The sequence below is a fragment of the Lygodium microphyllum genome, chromosome 13 (assembly GCF_053477565.2).
Source record: "Lygodium microphyllum isolate KBCC chromosome 13, Lygodium_microphyllum_v1.1.10, whole genome shotgun sequence".
NCBI classification, from domain to species: domain Eukaryota; kingdom Viridiplantae; phylum Streptophyta; class Polypodiopsida; order Schizaeales; family Lygodiaceae; genus Lygodium; species Lygodium microphyllum.
This window is the reverse complement of record NC_141147.1, coordinates 14,204,498-14,221,780: the sequence shown is the minus strand read 5'-3', so window position 1 is coordinate 14,221,780 and position 17,283 is coordinate 14,204,498. Positions and strand designations below refer to the sequence as shown.

The 17,283-nt window shown below is 42.0% G+C and overlaps 1 protein-coding gene across 5 annotated transcripts in view; it reads left to right on the top strand.

The window, feature by feature from the left end:
• LOC148026360 (anaphase-promoting complex subunit 5-like) overlaps window positions 1-17,283 on the top strand; it is a 158,030-nt gene that overhangs the window by 23,453 nt on the left and 117,294 nt on the right. For all 5 annotated transcript variants that reach the window (XM_087690790.1, XM_087690789.1, XM_087690792.1 and 2 more), the window contains exon 2: window positions 1,426-1,585. In XM_087690790.1, the coding sequence (XP_087546916.1) occupies window positions 1,426-1,585 (160 nt within the window). The remainder of the gene's footprint in view (window positions 1-1,425; window positions 1,586-17,283) is intronic.

The window sequence follows — 17,283 nt, the reverse complement described above, 5'->3', positions numbered from 1 at the left end:
GGTGGACATAGAAGGCATTCTTCCCATAATCCATGAACGAGTTGATATCCGTTGCTGAGGCATTGAGGACCACACATAGGAAACAAAACTCAAAATCTGTCGAGCAATAGGGAAAGAGACGAAGAGATGAAGCAATGTCTCATTACATGTAGTGCAAAATATAGAGCGACCACGGGAGATCTTGCGAGCATGCAACACATCCCTAGTTGGAAGATCCCCAATAAGCAACCTCCATATGAAAACTTTACCTTGATAAGGAATCTCAGATTTCCAGAGTTGGAGAAATCTTTCCTGCCTCTTCTTTTTGCTGTCCCGAATATGCCATGTTTTATTGGCCTTTCCAGTGACCCATCTCTTGGCCTCGACTATCTAATGATAGATTTGATTAGCTAACCTATTCTCAAAATCATGAGGTAGCACAAACATCCAATCCTGCCAAGGAGGCGAGGGCTGTAAAGCAGGCCATGGAGAGTACCTCAAAAGCTACTCCTGTAAGGACGACCAAATGTCATGATAGCCACAAGGCACTTGAAAGTACCGATGAATGTGCCGGAAAGAATAATGACAAGGCTGCCGAGGAATGACATTGTATCCACATTCTTCTCTCTTTCCCCCTCTCTTTGTCTTCTGTTTTTTGTGCAATCACTGTTCATTGGGTTACATGTACCAGTGACTTAATTTGGCTTGTTTGTACAAGTCATCTTTGCTTCATTCTTTGTTCTTATTCACTTGATTTTTGGAAGTAGGGCTTAGGGTTTTTTGCTGTACCTTGAGAGCATTAATGCTACTGTCAGCCTGGTGAATGTCTAGCTAAGAAGTAGATTTAAGTAAACTTGCAGGCTGTAATCTGCTTTGTTTCACTACAATATGCCTGTGTTCTTGAATGATATTTAGAGTCTGACTAATGACACACAAGTTAGAAATATTATTCTGTTGCATTTATTAGATATCAATTGATTTGCTCTTTGATAATAGAAATCTGTGTATGCTGTTTCTCCATGTTCAGTTGCTTATGTTTAGTAGCCAATTTCAAAGAAGTCCACACGTCAAGCCTGCCTCTTCCCTTGTCAAGATGTCCTCTCACACTTTTAGAGCTGAAGAAAGTTATGGTAGCAATTCTCATTGATGATACCCCCATACAACATAAATATTGTTTATATATATAAGGTTCAATATGCACGAAGTTAATGTCTAGCCAAAGCTTGTAATAAGTTGGCTTTTGTAGAATTTGAAATTTATGTAGAATATAGGATTATAAATCCCAACATTGTCATGATGCTTGCTAGACCCCAATGGTTTGTGAGTCAACATACAACTTTGTTGAATGTAAGTTTTAGATACTGCACCAAAGTAAGTTTTAGATACTGCACCTTATGTCAATGGACAAGCTTTCTCTTAATGTTGTTGCTTTTGAACATGTCTTAGGCACATGAGAGCTTTTTGGAGCCATCATTGGAAGAGTTAGGGCATCAGTTGAAAATTGTTTTTGAAGAGGAAGGTGACTTAGTAATGAATCAAGTTGCAAACCGTCTTGTTGGGTTTTTGTCCCCAGAAGATTTGTTCACCTTTGCGCTTGCATTAAGAGGTATGTCCAACTCATAGTTAATTTTCTTTGGTTTGGAAGGGGGGAGTTAAGTCGCATGTTGGCGCACATGAAATCCAGACAGGATGCTTTAAAATCTTTGCATTATAATCTTAAGAGTTAGTTATGCACTTCCTCTATTTTCAAATCATGTCATAACAGTCAGTTACTGTAATTTCTTCATCACTAGCCTAATTCATTAGTTTTGAGAAGATAGATTTTGACAAAAGTTGATGTGCTCATACAAACATGTCCTAAACGGGAAACTAAAGAAACAAATTGCTTGTGTGATGTAATGGCAATGTTTGTGACCAGTTATACTATCCTTTTGTGCAATCTTATCAGCATATCATGACAAAACTGAATAAATATATTAATTTCTAGAAAGTAGGGTTTTGAGGAATTGGTGCTGCTGCTGTACTCTCTTTACCAGAGTTGCAGCAAGTACTACGTTTCTAAATTCCTCTTGCCGGTGCTTAAGGATGTCACAAAGATATTGTTGATGGTGGGGGTGGTGGTGTTGACCCTCACTCTAACCTGCCTGTGAAAAGAGTGACGTGAGACATGGCACTATACTAAACATTCAAAGATATAGTGGTACATGGTATCTATGTGTCTAGAAATGTACAATTTGTACATGCAACTTTTATGATAGTCCTCTAATTGATCTCTACACTTGATCCCACTCTAGCTATAACAAATGGGACAAGACATTCATCTATCTTATGACCATCCATATGGCATAAGCTATGTGTGATATCTATATTGCCCTCTAGTGTGGGGTGAAGAAAATGGTCGGCAACAATTTGAAATTATTATTGGAATGACAACTTGTAGAAACACAAGGATCTGAACACAAGCTCACTGGGTATGTGATAGCAGCTACACAACCCTAATTGTTGCTCTGAATCAAGATCCAGTGTCATCCCCTAAATCAACCTCTGCAAACAATGTCTAGGCAGCCATAAAAGCGGCCCTATACTTTGCTGTTGTTTAAGAAAGAGCAATGGTGGATTGCTTCTTACTGGTTAATCATGTGGAGCTTTTGCAAAGCTATTGCCACCCCCTCTATGAGGGTAAACTAGGGTGTATAGCGAAAACATATAGTGTATATGAATGTGATTAACACAATGAACTTAGACAAATATGGAAATGAAGAAGAAAGAAAGGAATGAATGCTGAAAACTCATTGAACAAACTGAGCATGGGAGGTGTGAAACAATGGACATTCAAGGAATGGAAAGCTGCCCAACAGCCATTGTGTCTCATGGGAGCAGGCCAATGGAGAGTGTTGGAGAGTCTCATCATTTGTAAAGAAACTTGAGTACAGCAAACCACCTATGCTTGATGCTGGATGACATTGAAGAACCTGAGGTAGCAACGATAGCTGAAATGAATGCCAAACATAGCAATTTCTGGACATGAGAAGGATGCAAAGGCTGAAATACAGGAGTATGGGGATGGCTGACTGCACCAGAGATAACAGTAGGCATCTGGGCAGCAATAAGAGAGCTGGATGAGTGCAAAATGTAGCTGTTGTAGGAGGTTGGTGAAAACAAACACAGCTGTAAAAGATAGCTGAGCTGAAAACACAACTGTTTTGATGACAACACAGCTGGCTGGGGCTGGTGTTTGCAAGAAGCAGCCAAGGGCAGTAGGGTGGCAGATCTTGGAGTCTGGACTGGTGGACAGCAACAAGGTAGCTGGGAGATGAGCGGGAAGAAAAAGAAGATAATGATGCTTGGGGCAGCAAGGAGTGGTAGAATAGCTGACACTTATGTGGGATAATGAAGGATGAAGGTGGCAATGAATCATTGTGATTCCCTTTTCTAGAACTTTCTTAGCTAGTCGTCCTTCGAAAGCTCGAGAATGTTGTATTTAGTGAAATAACACATTTTGAGACTGGTTTTAGGGACAAAAAATGTTAGAGATTTGGTCACTTCTCGGATGGTCATTGGACTTGGGCAGGGCAGTTTAGGCATCATTGCCACGTACAGGAGCAGGTTGGACAGCAGGCGCTAGGGCAGACTGGTTTTAGAGAGAAAAAATATTAGAGATTTTTCACCTCTAGGACAGGCACTGGAGCAGTTTAGTCGGCTCATGAGTGAGTCTAGGCATGTATAGATGTGGGCTAGGCATTGTAGATATTTTGGGTATTTTTATTGCCTTTTTCGGATGGTTTTTGGCCATTTATTGCTGGCCGACTAGTGCATGATGCTGGCTGACCTGATCTTTTTATGACATTATTTTATGTGTATTTAGTTGGGGTTCCCTCCTCCTTAGGTGATTCATCACTTGTAGATTCCCAGTGCAGGTCTTGTTGGAGAGAGGGAGCTCACGCTAGTGCCCACCCAGCCAGTGACTCGCCATTGTTCGCTATTGTCTTGTGTTTGGTATATGGATTCCATTTCCCGAACATATCTCTGAGTTCTCCTTTTCGCAGTGTTCTTCTGTTTTCTCTTTTCTCGTGTTGTGTAGTCTATTACAGTAGTCTTCTATACTCCATTGTTGCATGCACTTCAGACTTTAAAGAAATACCCTAACACAGAAACATAAATGAAAGCGTATGACAAAGCATAAACTCAATAGAACACAGTTAGGGTTAGGGTAACTCAGAGACAATGAACATAGTGAAGATCATAAATGAATGAATCCGAATAATATAATACTCATGTAGCAAACGCACTATGCAATGGAGGAATACTACACCTTGAACTTTCGTGTCTCTAGAACTGAGGGAGTGGTAACGAGCTAGAGAGAGTGTTGTACTTGATGAATCCCGAATCAGAGTAAGGCAGCCTCCAAGATGTCGGAGAGCAGCAAACACATCAGAGGATGGTGCCTGTCAGACGCGAAGAGAATGATGACGGCAAATCAGTGTTAGACGCGCAGAGGAGAGAGAAAACTGCAAACGCAGTAGCTGGTAATGATGTGGCAAGCTGTAGGGCAGCTGACAGATCAGAATGCAGCAATTGCTGCAATTGTTGTGGGTTGGGCGGCAACCAGCAAGTCCAAATGCAGTAGATGATGACGGCAAATCAGTGTTAGACGCGCAGAGGAGAGAGAAAACTGCAAACGCAGTAGCTGGTAATGATGTGGCAAGCTGTAGGGCAGCTGACAGATCAGAATGCAGCAATTGTTGTGGGTTGGGCGGCGACCAGCAAGTCCAAATGCAGTAGATGCTACCATGTGGCAGCTGGCGACTCCAAGGAGAGTGAGCAACGGTAGATGGTGTAGATTGCACGGCGAAGGTTGGAAATAGGTGCCGGATGGATGTAGACAATTTTAAGTAGCCTCAGCTAAGATGTCCTGCACGAGGGCAGCAAAGCTAGAGTGCTTGAAACTTGCAAAAAATGAGTTTGATTGAATGGGATGGTAGGTAGACTATCTATTTATAGAAAGTTTGGGGTCTCCCAAATTAGGGTTTACATGTGGGACATTGAAACTCTCTTGAACCGGTCCCAATTTGAAATAATGGTTAAAATTCATTAATTATTTGAGTTTTGGGACTGTTTAATTAAAGATAATGGTAATTTAGCTCAACACCCTCTCTCAGGCTCAAAATTGGAATCAGAAAGGGATTGTAAACATGCCCAAGCCATTGTTCTTTTTTTTCCCCAAGGCATCCCACCCCAAAGTAGCTAGGGTATTGGGCAAAAGGTGCACATTGACTGCCTAATGACCTATCAAGGCTACAGAGACGATGGTTATTTTACCAAGGGAGCCCAAGTGTTCATCCCAAAGAGGACGAAGCATTGGAAAAAGGGTGCTTGTCGGTTGCGCAGTAGCCTACTAAGTCCTGCAAAGGCGGATGGAAACACAATGAAATTTTGGTTTTTTTTTTGGAGGGCTTTTGTTTGGTTTTTTTCAAAAGATTAATCATTAAGTGAGGGTTTCAAATAAGTTTTTTTCAAAAGATTTATCATTAAGTGAGGGTTTCAAATAAGTTTTTGGTCGATTGAGTAACAATGTCCCAAGGGGAGATAAAGGCATGGTCAACCCTAAGACCCTCATAAATTAAACAAACTTATCTCAACCACTATTGGGTGTTGATGATGAAGGAAAGAGGTCAAGTGTGGAAAGGATCTATGGTCCTTGATATCCTTAGTGCAGGTACTTGTCTTACCTTTATTACCCAAAGAAGACAAACTTGATGGTTCGAACTATTTGTTGTGGTCATGGAAGGTGGAGTGCATACTCGACACCTTCTATCTTTGGGCTTTTGTTTTAGATTCCATCCCCCATGCTGAGGAGGATCCAATAGATGGAAGTTCTATGGATTAAGTAGCCTTGTGGGATCGGCTGAACTCTCGAGCTTGATGCTCTCTTTATGAGTTTATAGGATTTTGTCCTTGTGCACGTTCCTAGGTTGAAGACCGCGGCAGAATTGTGGAAGAAGCTTGCGCCTTGTATCAACACAAGATGTTTGCCCACAAGATTTCATTGAGAAAAAGTTGTGGATGCTCAGTCTTGATGATTCCTCCTCTATGAAGGAGCATATCATGAAGATGGAGGCCATGAGAGGTGAGCTTGCCTCTCTTGGTCAAATGATATCCTATGAAGACATGGTTGTGATCCTTTTGACTTAGTTGCCATCTTCTCGGTTCGATGTCTTCTACACTAGTTTTATCACATTGAGGATCTGTGAGTCACTCTTATGGGAGGTCCTTTCACCGCTTGTCTTAGAGCATGATGAGCGACTTAGAGAGGTTGGGGCCAATGGTTTTGGCTCTACCAAGGCATTTACTATAGGTATAGGTGGAGGGAAGAGGAAGAAGGCGGAGACCTAGGGCAAGAAGTAGGAGGATAAGAAGGATGAGAAGAAGCCTAAATGCCCACACTGTGTGAAGGATACTCATCTCGAGGAGAAGTGTTGGTAAAAGTATCCCCATTTGAATCCAAAGGAGAAGGATTTGAAGGATACAAAGGCTACCCCTGCGACGATAGAGTATCACTTTGTGCATGTAATCGTCAAGGAGGATACAACTATTGCTTCTTCCTCTCAGGAGAGTGGGGCCTCTTTTGACATGGCCTATAGATAGGATTGGCTTCAGGACTTGAGTGCCACAGGGGCCACCGTCACTATTGGTGACAATGAAGTCTTCTTCGGTCAAAGTTCTCTATATACTAGATTTAGGTTTTAACCATTTGTTTGTTCATGGTCTTACATGGCTAGAGATAGCAAAGAATGGTATGGTGGAGCGTGTGAATTGGACTATGCTAGAGATGGCCCGTGATTGATGTTGGAGCATTGGGGTTTTTCTCATGCCCTTTGGGGTAAGTTGGTGGAGCGTGCAAATTGGACCATGCTAGAGATGGCCCGTGATTGATGTTGGAGCCTTGGGGTCTTTCTCATACCCTTTGGGGTGAGGCAGTGGCTGTTGCGGTTCACATTTGCAACCGTTTCTCGGCTTTTGTGTTACAGGGCATGACTTCCTATGAGGCTTTCTTTGGTTGAAAGTCCTCCGTGTCTCACTTTCGCATCTTTGAATGTAATGTACTTGTTCATGTGAACAAGAAGAAGAGGAAGACGAAGCTTGATTTGAAGTTCAAGAAGCTCATCTTTGTGGGCTATAGCACTATCACAAAGGGCTATCACCTCTAGGACCCAACGACACAAAAGCTTGAGGTATAAGCAGTTCGGCTTTCCTACTACCTTTGAAGGATATGACTACTTCGTTGCATACTTCCACCCCTTCGGTCTCCCCTATGGAGTCTTCTAGGGATACTCAGCCGTTAGAGGGGGAGCCTTCTTCAGATGAGGAGGATTTACGTTGCCTTGGTGAGAGGGAGTCCCTTGTTAGCAGATATGTCAGCTCATGTGTGAGTCTGAGCTGCAGAGGCTTGGGCACATTATTTAGGTTGTTTAGGCATTTTTAATCGTATCATTTTATGGTCATATTGGGCATTTATTGCTGGCCGGCCAGCATTAAATGCTGTCCAACATGACATATTTTATGGCATTATTTGTGCCCATTTATTTTGGGCTTCTACTCCTTAGTTGGTTAGTTCACCACTTGGAGTTCCCGTGGAGAGAGGAGCCGATGTAGGTGCCCACTCAGCCAGTGACTCACTGTTGTATGCGACAGTCTCGTGTCTGATATATGGATTCCATTTCCCGAGCATACATTTAAGTTCTCATCTGTATTGTGTTCTTTGTTTCCCTTTCTCTTTTGTCTTGTGTTTTTCGGCAATTTATTATAGCTTATGTTTACGCTTCCATTGCTGCACCACTTCTGACATGGTATCAAATTTCAGGATTTGTGCTCCTGCTGTGTTTTCTTGCTGATTTCAGGACGGTTTTCACCCTTGTTGATCAGGTGACTGCTGCTCCATACATGCGACTTGTTTTACTTGCGTTTTCTGCAGATTTGCCATCGCGTGTTGTCTACAGCCCCTCTGCTGCTTGAGTTTTCAGTTTTCAGGCTATTGCGACAGTTTTCCAGCCTGTTTGTGGCAGTATTCAGCCTGCGTTTTGGTGTTCCTGACTCTCCTAGCTGGTTGATTGTATCTTTAGGCCGTTTTTGCTGTTTTTGGAAGTTTTTGACTGATTTGTTGATTTTTTGCAGTAGCTTTTGTTTTCTTTTGGTCAGATTTTGGGTTATACTGTATGTGAACTCTTGTTTTTTGTAGTTTGTGCTTGTGTTTTGGTTGTGTTCCCTCTCCAAATACCTTCTTTTCTCTACTCCTCTTCTAAATCCTCTACAGATGGCTCCTCCATGCTTATCCATTGATGATACATTACATGGAGATTCTAGTAAGGCTCTTGCAGCTTCAAAGAGGGGTTTGAAGATGAAGAAGTTGAAGGCCCAATGTTATCACTGTGGCAAGAAGGGCCACTTGCGGAAGGACTGCAAAGAGTTAGCGGTTTCCAGGAAAAAAAGGAGTAAAAGACGAAGTAGGATGCAAACTCCTCGGACGAGTCATCATTTGCCTCTGATTCCAACTTAGATCCTTTGGCCAAGGCGAAGTCCAAGAGGCGCGGAAGGGATCCTCTTCTTCGGATCATGGGAAGGGCTTGGTGGCCCCTTCCTCAGCTGCTTTCTAGTGGAGGTGGTGAGGTCATTCCTCACAACTCTCCAGTGCCAGAGAGGGAGTGTGAGAGGGTGGTGAGATGGGGCAGCCATGCCTCATCTATATTTCTATACAGATGCACATGATCGAGAGAGGGACCCCAAAGTCTGGCAGGTACAAATCCCGGAGCTAGGATTTACATCCAGGTTCATGATGGGCTGGTTCTTTGACAGAGAGCGGGTGGCTTTCGTCTGGAGCTCACATGAGGGGACACTTTGGTGGTTAAAGAAGGGGAATCCATGGTCATTTATGTGCTACGGCATGGGTGACAGGATGGTCACGTGTTCTACATCAGAGGCATCGTTGACAGACATTGAGAGCTACTATGATCTTCTCTATTTTTCGAAGTTGATATGATCAACATCGACATTAGGTTCTCTCCGAGGCACCTTGGTGGTGGCTTGATCACCCACTGCTTGGGTATCCATGGTTCTACTTGGTGGTTCTATGTTGTATGGTTTATGATTCATTCTCATTGTACCTTTGTATTGTATCAAATCACCCATGATCTGAGAGAGGGTGATAGCAGATATGTCAAGCCATGTGTAAGTTTGCTAAGCTGCAGAGGCTTGGGCACATTATTTAGGTTATATAGGCATTTTTTATTGTGTCATTTTATGGTCATATTGGGCATTTATTGCTGGCCGACCAGCATTAAATGCTGGACGACCTAACATATTTTATGGCACTATTTGTGCCTATTTATTCTGGGCTCCTCCTTCTCAGTTGGTTAGTTTACCACTTGGAGTTCCCGTGGAGAGAGGAGTCGTTGCTGGTGCCCACGCAGCAAGTGACTCATTGTTGTATGCGACAGTCTCATGTCTGATATATGGATTCCATTTCTTGAGCATACATCTGAGTTCTCATCTGTATTGTGTTCTTTCTTTCCCTTTCTCTTTTGTCTTGTGTTTCGGCAATTTATTACAGCTTATGCTTACGCTTCCATTGCTGCAGCACTTTTGACATCCCTTTCACAGATATATTGCAGGTAGCGGAGGCTACTTGGTCTCCCTCATAGCAAGATGAGCCTATTCGAATTCCTCGATGGTATTGGCAGCTCACGAAGGATTCAGGTGTTTCTCACTTTACTGCTTCTCCTACATGTCCATGCAAATATACTCGCTTATAGACCTAGTGGAATAGTTTACTTTGTGTGAACTATACTCTTATGTCACAAATTCTTCATGATAGTGAGCCTACTACAGTCAATGAGGCTCTTGCACGGGTTATTTGGCATTAGGCCATATTGATGAGCTCAATTCTATTGAGCGTAATCAAACTTGGGAGTTGGTTCCGTGCCCCCCGAAGTGGAAGATGATAGGTGTGAAGTGGGTTTATAGGACCAAGTACCATGTAGATGGTTCCTTGGACAAGCAAAAAGCAAGGCTTTTTGCCAAGGGTTTTGCCCAGAGGGTAGGTTTGGACTATTTTGAAACGTTTGCAAATTGCACCTTAGACTCAGATGTCTACTATTCGAGCTATCTTCGCTCTTGCAGCCCACCATTGCTAGCGTGTTTATTAGATGGACGTAAAGTCTGCCTTCTTGAATGGTGTCCTTGAGGAGGAGATTTATGTTTCACAGCCTCTAGGTTTTCTTGTGCAGGGGAAGGAGGACCATATCTACAGATTGCTAAAGGCCTTGTATGGCTTGAAGCAAGCTTCTCGTGCTTGGTACCAAAGGATTGATTGATTCTTTCTAGAAAGTGGCTTTCATCGATCAGCTCATGACCCCAATCTATACTTCATGGTTGAGGGTAACATGTATGTTTTGCTCATCTTGTATGTGGATGATCTTATCATTACAAGGAGCTATACTCATGAGGTTGATTGTACTCGGGAGATTTTGAGATAGGAGTTTTACATGATAGATCTTGGGATCCTCTTTTTCTTCCTTGGATCATAGGTACATTTCCAAGCTTCTCTTGGAGTTTGGTATGGCTGATTATGGGCCTATTTTTTGCCCCATGGACCTAGAGTCCAAGCTTTTGGGAGTCGGAGCTTCCCTTACTGATGCCACTGGTTATAGGTGTCTTGTTGACTCCCTTATGTGGCTTATACACACTCGGCCGGATATTTCTTTTGTTGTATCATTGTTGTTTTCTTTCACATGAAGGCTTCCTCTCAAGAGCATCGGAGAGCGACCTTGCACATTCTTCGTTATTTTACAAGGGGCTCAATTCTAGGAGGTTACTCTCTTTGGTTGGAGTGATTCTGATTGGGCAAGTGATGTGGATTCGCGATGATGCACTACATACTATGCATTCTCCCTTGGATCGACGTTATCTCTTGGAGTTGCAAGAAGCAGCCTCATGTGGCCCTTTCTTCTGTACAAGAGTATTGCACATTATGTTCTAGAGCTATAGAGGTGGTTGGGCTTCACTGCATGTTGGCGCAGATTGGCTTTCCTTAGCTTGGACCTATGGAGTTGCGTGTGGACAACTAGAGTGCTCTAGCTCTGGCAAAGAACCCTGTGTTTCATGCTCACGCCAAGCACATTGACGTTCAGTATCATCACTATGTTCGAGAGCGGATTGTGGATTGCAAGTTAGCGGTGGCCCATTATCCCACACGGAGGACAATGCAGAAGATCTCTTCATGAAGCCTTTGTCCAAGGCTTCTATGCTTCATCACATGGAGTTGTCTAGTCTTCACACAGTCCTAGGATTTGAGAGGGGGTGTTAGCCTGCCTATGTTAGTTATGTCAGTTTGTCATCTCTTGGTTGTGAGCTCCTATCAAAGTTTGACGAAGACATAGGAGCTCTAGCAATTTAGGTGCATTTTCTTTATTTGTCGGCTTCTTGTGTGCATTCCTAGGTTGATATTTGCTTTCCATAGTCTGTCTACACATGTTGGCCTTGTCATGTGGGATTTTTTCGAGGTCTCCCCTATTTTTTTGGCATTTCTCTCTTCAATCACCAGCATTTATTGCTGGCCAGCCAGCATTTATGGCCCCTATAGGAGCAGGTCGGCCAATTTTTTGGTGTTTTGGCTATTTTTAGCCACATCCCCCACTTGGTAGATACACGCATTGTTCAGTTTTCAGTCTTGTGTTTGTAGGTGCACACTTTGACACTCCAACTCTCCGTGCTTGGTGTTGCCATCGTCATCAGCTTGATTTGGTGCCCTCATTGACGCTTTGGGCTGTGTGCAAGTATTGATTAGTCCATCTCCATTGTATTAGCATTCTTTTTTAGTTAGTGCAATATTCTTTAATCTTCTACTTTCTCTCTCTTTCTCTTTACTTCTCTATGTGTTCGTGTTTCTTTTTCGTTGTGCACTCTCACGGTGATACTATCAAGGAGAGTTTGATACTCAACTCGGCCAATGAAGCTGCCATCGTCTCTTGCTTACAGTTGGTCCAAGAAATGGGAGCTGTGCCAAGGTAAAGAGGTAGCCGCCATGGGAGCATTGGGTGTCAGGAACTTCTAACCAATCAAAATTTGTGTAGCCTTGTAAACATAAAGTAGAATCATAAGTTAGGCCATAAGAATAGGTACACTTTGAATATCTCAAAATAGGAAGACATGCAGTCCAATTTGACATTCTAGGTGTAGTGAAATTTTGGTTGAGCAAACTAACTTACTATGCTAGATCTAGCCTAGTATGAATTAACCAAAGCAATTTCCCGACTACAGATCCATAGATGTGCTCCTCGAAGGGCTGACACAAGGTATCCTTAGACAAGTGGACTGTGGAATCAAGAAGCGTGGCCACAGGTCATGTTTGATCTTGGCAATATTGTTTCACTAGTTGAAGAGCATACTTTTGTTGTGACATAAAAATATATCCCTGAGATAGAATCCCCAAAAAGTAAGATAACAAATCAAGGTCGGTTATCTCAAAAGTAGCATAAAGCTAGGCCTTAATTTCTGCTATGGTAGAAAAATTTGAGCAAGTGATAAGTAAATCATCTACATAAAGCATCATATAGCTAACATGCTTTGAAGTGATGTAGACATATAAGTTCAAGTCATAAGGGGTAGAATGGTATCCATGAGTTCAAAGGAACTCATCCATCCTCTGGAACCAAGACCGTGGTACTTGCTTTAGTTCATAAAGAGCTTTCCGCAAATGAAAGACCTTATCTTTCTAGTTAGGAGAAGAAAATCTAGATGGCTGCTCCACATAGACTTCCTCCTCCAAATAGGAGTTTAGAAAGGTACTTTTGACGTCCATTTGATAGCTTGGTCAACCATGGTGAGTGGCTAGTGCAACCAACAAATGAAAGGATGTCAACGGCGCAGCAGAAGCATAAGTCTGTGCATAGTTAATGCCCTTCTTTTGGCAAAACCCTTGTGCTACAAGGTGAGCCTTGTACTTATCGAAAGTCCCATAAGCTTTTAGCTTGGTTCTCGTCTTGATGACTTTTTTGTTACTTGAACGGTCCACGAAAGTCCAAGTCTTATTTCGGTCAGTACTCTCTAGCTCCTTTTCCATGGCCTCTAGCCATTGGGGGTATTGAAGAGCCTCTTGCTAACTATCCGCTCAAAATGTGCTATGTAATTAGTTGTAAACAACGATGCAATTGAAGCTTGATATGCAAGCTGGGCAGATGTTCTAGGATCCTCTAGAGTGGAATCCAGCAGAAGGATGCCCAAATCCCACATGGTTTGTTGGTGTTAACAAGGTAATGAGTCTCATGGAGGAGGTATGGGAGCGGAAGAATCGGTAGGAAGGTTAGGAGCAGGTAGTAGAGTTGGCTCAGAAGGCATGATCTTTGATGAAATAGTCTCAAGAAACGATGCAAAATCTAGTGTAGAAGATTGCACAATATCCCTCTCATAGAAAATTACCTCTCTTAGAATGATCACCTTGTTTGTCCAAGGATCAAACAAACAATAGACTTTCACTTCGGAGGAGTATTTTATAAAAACTAGGAGAGTAGCCAGAGAATTTTGTCAGTTCTGGAATTGGTAGAGACTCAAGAAACCGCACCCAACCAGTAAGCGCAATGACCCACTTGCAAGGGCCGGGGTGCTTCAGCTTGCCTATGTTTCTCATTTTGCCTCTTCTACGCCCAAGAGTTCACATCAACAGGAAGGTTCCCGTTGCTTTTATAGAACCCCCTTCCTGTATGGTTGAACCATCACCCATCAGTACAGTGCCAACATTATTAGATTCTAAATTCAAAGCGATGCCTATTGTACCATCTTCAGATTCTACCAATTCTCCAGCCATTACTTTGTTCGAACCATGAATGCACGCTATTCCATCTCCCACTTAAGGTACACTGCCAGTATTAACAATTTCCATTTTTGGGGAGTAGGGCAAATAATTTTTTTGGGTATTTCCCGATACACTACGCGTAAGAATCGTCGCAGAACTAGGAGATAAATCTGCAAGAAGATTTTGTTGATAAAAAACCCGGTTATACCTTGCCATCACGGGTAAATTGTGTAACGATCCAACGTGGAGAAACGTATGAGAGAGGTCGTTCATCATTACACTGATGAAAAACCCACAAGATTTTTTTGTACAAGTAAGCTTTCCTATCTTATCATCAAGAGTATGCGTGTATGCACAATTCCCAAAGATCGAGAGCCAAAAAATGTCTCATACGGGGAGTCTTGTGAGGGACAGCCATAGTCGGGTACGTGTTGAGGATGTACACCCACGTGTTAAAAGCCTCAACCCATAGGCGCTCAAGGAGCTGTTACAAACATCATATAGTGTGCCATGTTCACGATGGTTTGGTTTCTATGCTCTATGACTCCATTTTTAGAAGGGGAGTTGGTAGAGGTAAGTTAGCGAGAGATACCAAGCTCTTGTAGAAACTCAGAAAACTCATGGGATGTAAACTTGCCATCACTATCAATCATCATCTTACACGAGGATCAGTCTAGTCATGAACTAGTAAGACCCAAGCAGAGAAATAGGTAAATGCATCAGACTTATGCTTGAGAAAGTGCACCTACATATATGTAGAATGATCATCCACAATCGAAAAGATGTGTTTGACTTATGCTCGAGAAAGTACACCCACATGTATCTAGAATGATTATCCACAATAAAAAGTATAATGCTTGAGGAAGTACACCCACATGTACAAGCACAAACTCAATAAAACACAATTAGGGTTAGGGTAACTTAGAGAGAATGAACACAATGAAGATCATAAATGAATGAATTCAAATAATACAATGTTCATGCAGCAAACACGCTATGCAGTGACGGAATATTGTATTCCACATTCTTGCATCTCGAGGACCGAGGTAGAGGTAATGAGCTTGAGAGTATGGCGTACTCTTGAGGATTCGAACCACAGCAAGTGAAACCAACCTTCCTTCTTGGAAAGGGTGGTAATTAACCTAATTTAACACTAATTACAACAAGCATAAAATTCACTTAAACTGAAAATGCACACTTTACCACTTTAATCTTTGACATTGGACACCCTATTGGCCCCAAGATTGGTGCCCCTTGCGGTATTTCATTATCTTATATTGCAAATGGAAGGAGTATAGCTAAGATCCTCTGATCTCCTTTGCTAATCCAAGTGCCTCTTGTTGTCAACACTGACTAGCAAGCCTCCAAATAAATTTGCCCCTTGGTTTGCTTAGGGATTGGCTTTCACCTTGCTCCTTGAAAGACAAATTCAGCCCCATATTCGATATTGACTGGTTGGTCTCTTGAATCTCCTTGAAATTCCTCAATTTTGATTGTTGAAATTCTGGTCCTAGGCCCTCAATTTTGAGCAGCATTCCGGAGCAGCTATCTCTTCCTCCCTCTGATGGCTCAAACTTCTGAGAAATGTTGAGATAACTTTAGAGATGACTGGGGGATCATCACAAAAAATGCTGAAAAGCTACTGTTGCCTTCCTTAAACAGCCATGAAAGTTATCACCTATAGCTTAGGACCATCAGAAAGATTGCTGCCTCCTCTTGTATGTTGTCGTCTGTATCAGGACCTTGGGCTGTTCTTTTTTGCTCTTGGAGGGCTCGAAACTGCTGCCACATGCATGCTGTAGGACTGATCCTTGGTGGTTGCAAATCACTGTAGCAGTCTTTTTTTACTCTCTAATAACCTCATTCTCTCTCACAGTAGTTAGAATAGACTTTCACTAGCCCCTAAAAACATTTTTCTCAATTGCATGGGCAAGTTTTTCCAAGTGGCAGCGTTTTAGTTCCATTTTTCAGCATTATCTATCTTATTAAATTATTTTTTAGAATATTATTTTGAAAATTAATTTAATAATTATTTTAGTGCTCAAAATATTAATTCCACCAGTCAATAATTAAATTGGCTAGGCCAATTTGTTTTCCAAGTATCCTTGAGCAATTGTTGACCCTAAGATTGACATTAATTAATTAATTAATTCCCAGTCTCTGATGTCACCACTGATATTAGTGGCTAATAAATTGGTCTAGGCCCAAATTTGACATCGGGTGTACCACCTAGTATTTGTTAAGCATAACTTATTATAACTTTTGCCGTGGCATCGAGTGATATCTTGGGGTCCTAGGTTTCACATTGTGAAATAATTGACTTGCATCTCACATGTGCAAGTCACGTTATCACATTTGATTAACTTTGAATCAAATTCTAAGCAAAGTAATAAGATTTTATGTCCTCATGACAGGCTGCTCCCTGGAAATCTCTGCAATCGTCCTTGATTGCATTGCATTGTGCCAAAGGAAAAGCATATTGTAATGGGATTTTCATAAGGCATCACAGTCACAACATTGTCCACCACTGTTGTTCGACCATATCATTAATGACTCTCAAACTGATAAAAAACTAAGTTGATTGATCGAAATTTTTGTCTCAAAAGTGAGATAAAAACTCATGCCAAACTGATCATAAAATGATGCAAAAGTATAGTTTTAGTGTGTGAGTGAAACATATACTTATTTGCATACGTCTCACAGTGACTAATACACTGCGTAGTGATCTTATGGTAGACATAATGTTAGCACAATACCTTGGATGCATGCTAAATATATTCGAGATACACAAGATATGAGAGTTGTCCATAGTTGGTGGAGTGGAAGTGCTACCTCCCCCTTGAGCATCAGATAATACTTTGGACGTCTACTGTGTTGAATCTGATTGAGCTCGAACTGGAGTCCGCTGTAATTGAAAGGCATCTAGGTAAAGCTGCAACAACCGAGGATGGTTTGCCAAGTCATCCTTTTTCATCCACTTTGCATCTATTGGTGAAACAATGATGATGCTTCACTAAGAAGCATATGGAAAGTTTACCTCTAACTCTACTCGCTTCGAAACTGTTGGGTATTTCACTCATGTCTCACTTACGCCTACGCTCACATAGGAGTGTCGGTGATCAGTAGGACACTAGAGCACTTTTTTACTCTCGGTAGGAGAGGTTTTTCCCCCTAGATTTATGGTATTATTTCGTATGTGCTTATGACACACACTTACCGTGCTCGGGTGTGAACATCCCCCTACAACCCTAAGGTTTAAGGGTTGTACCTTGTACTTTCAGTTTACACTCTTTCAGTCTATTGTATTGGGTGTCGTGCTTCACTCTTTACTGTCTATTGGTTTTTTGTGCTGAGCTTCGATCTTGTCTTTCCTCACATTTAGTATCAGAGCATTGGCTTTGTTTGGCTGAGGCTTATTTTTGCTCAGCCTCTGGGAGCTTCTGGCTCTTTCAGCATGACCT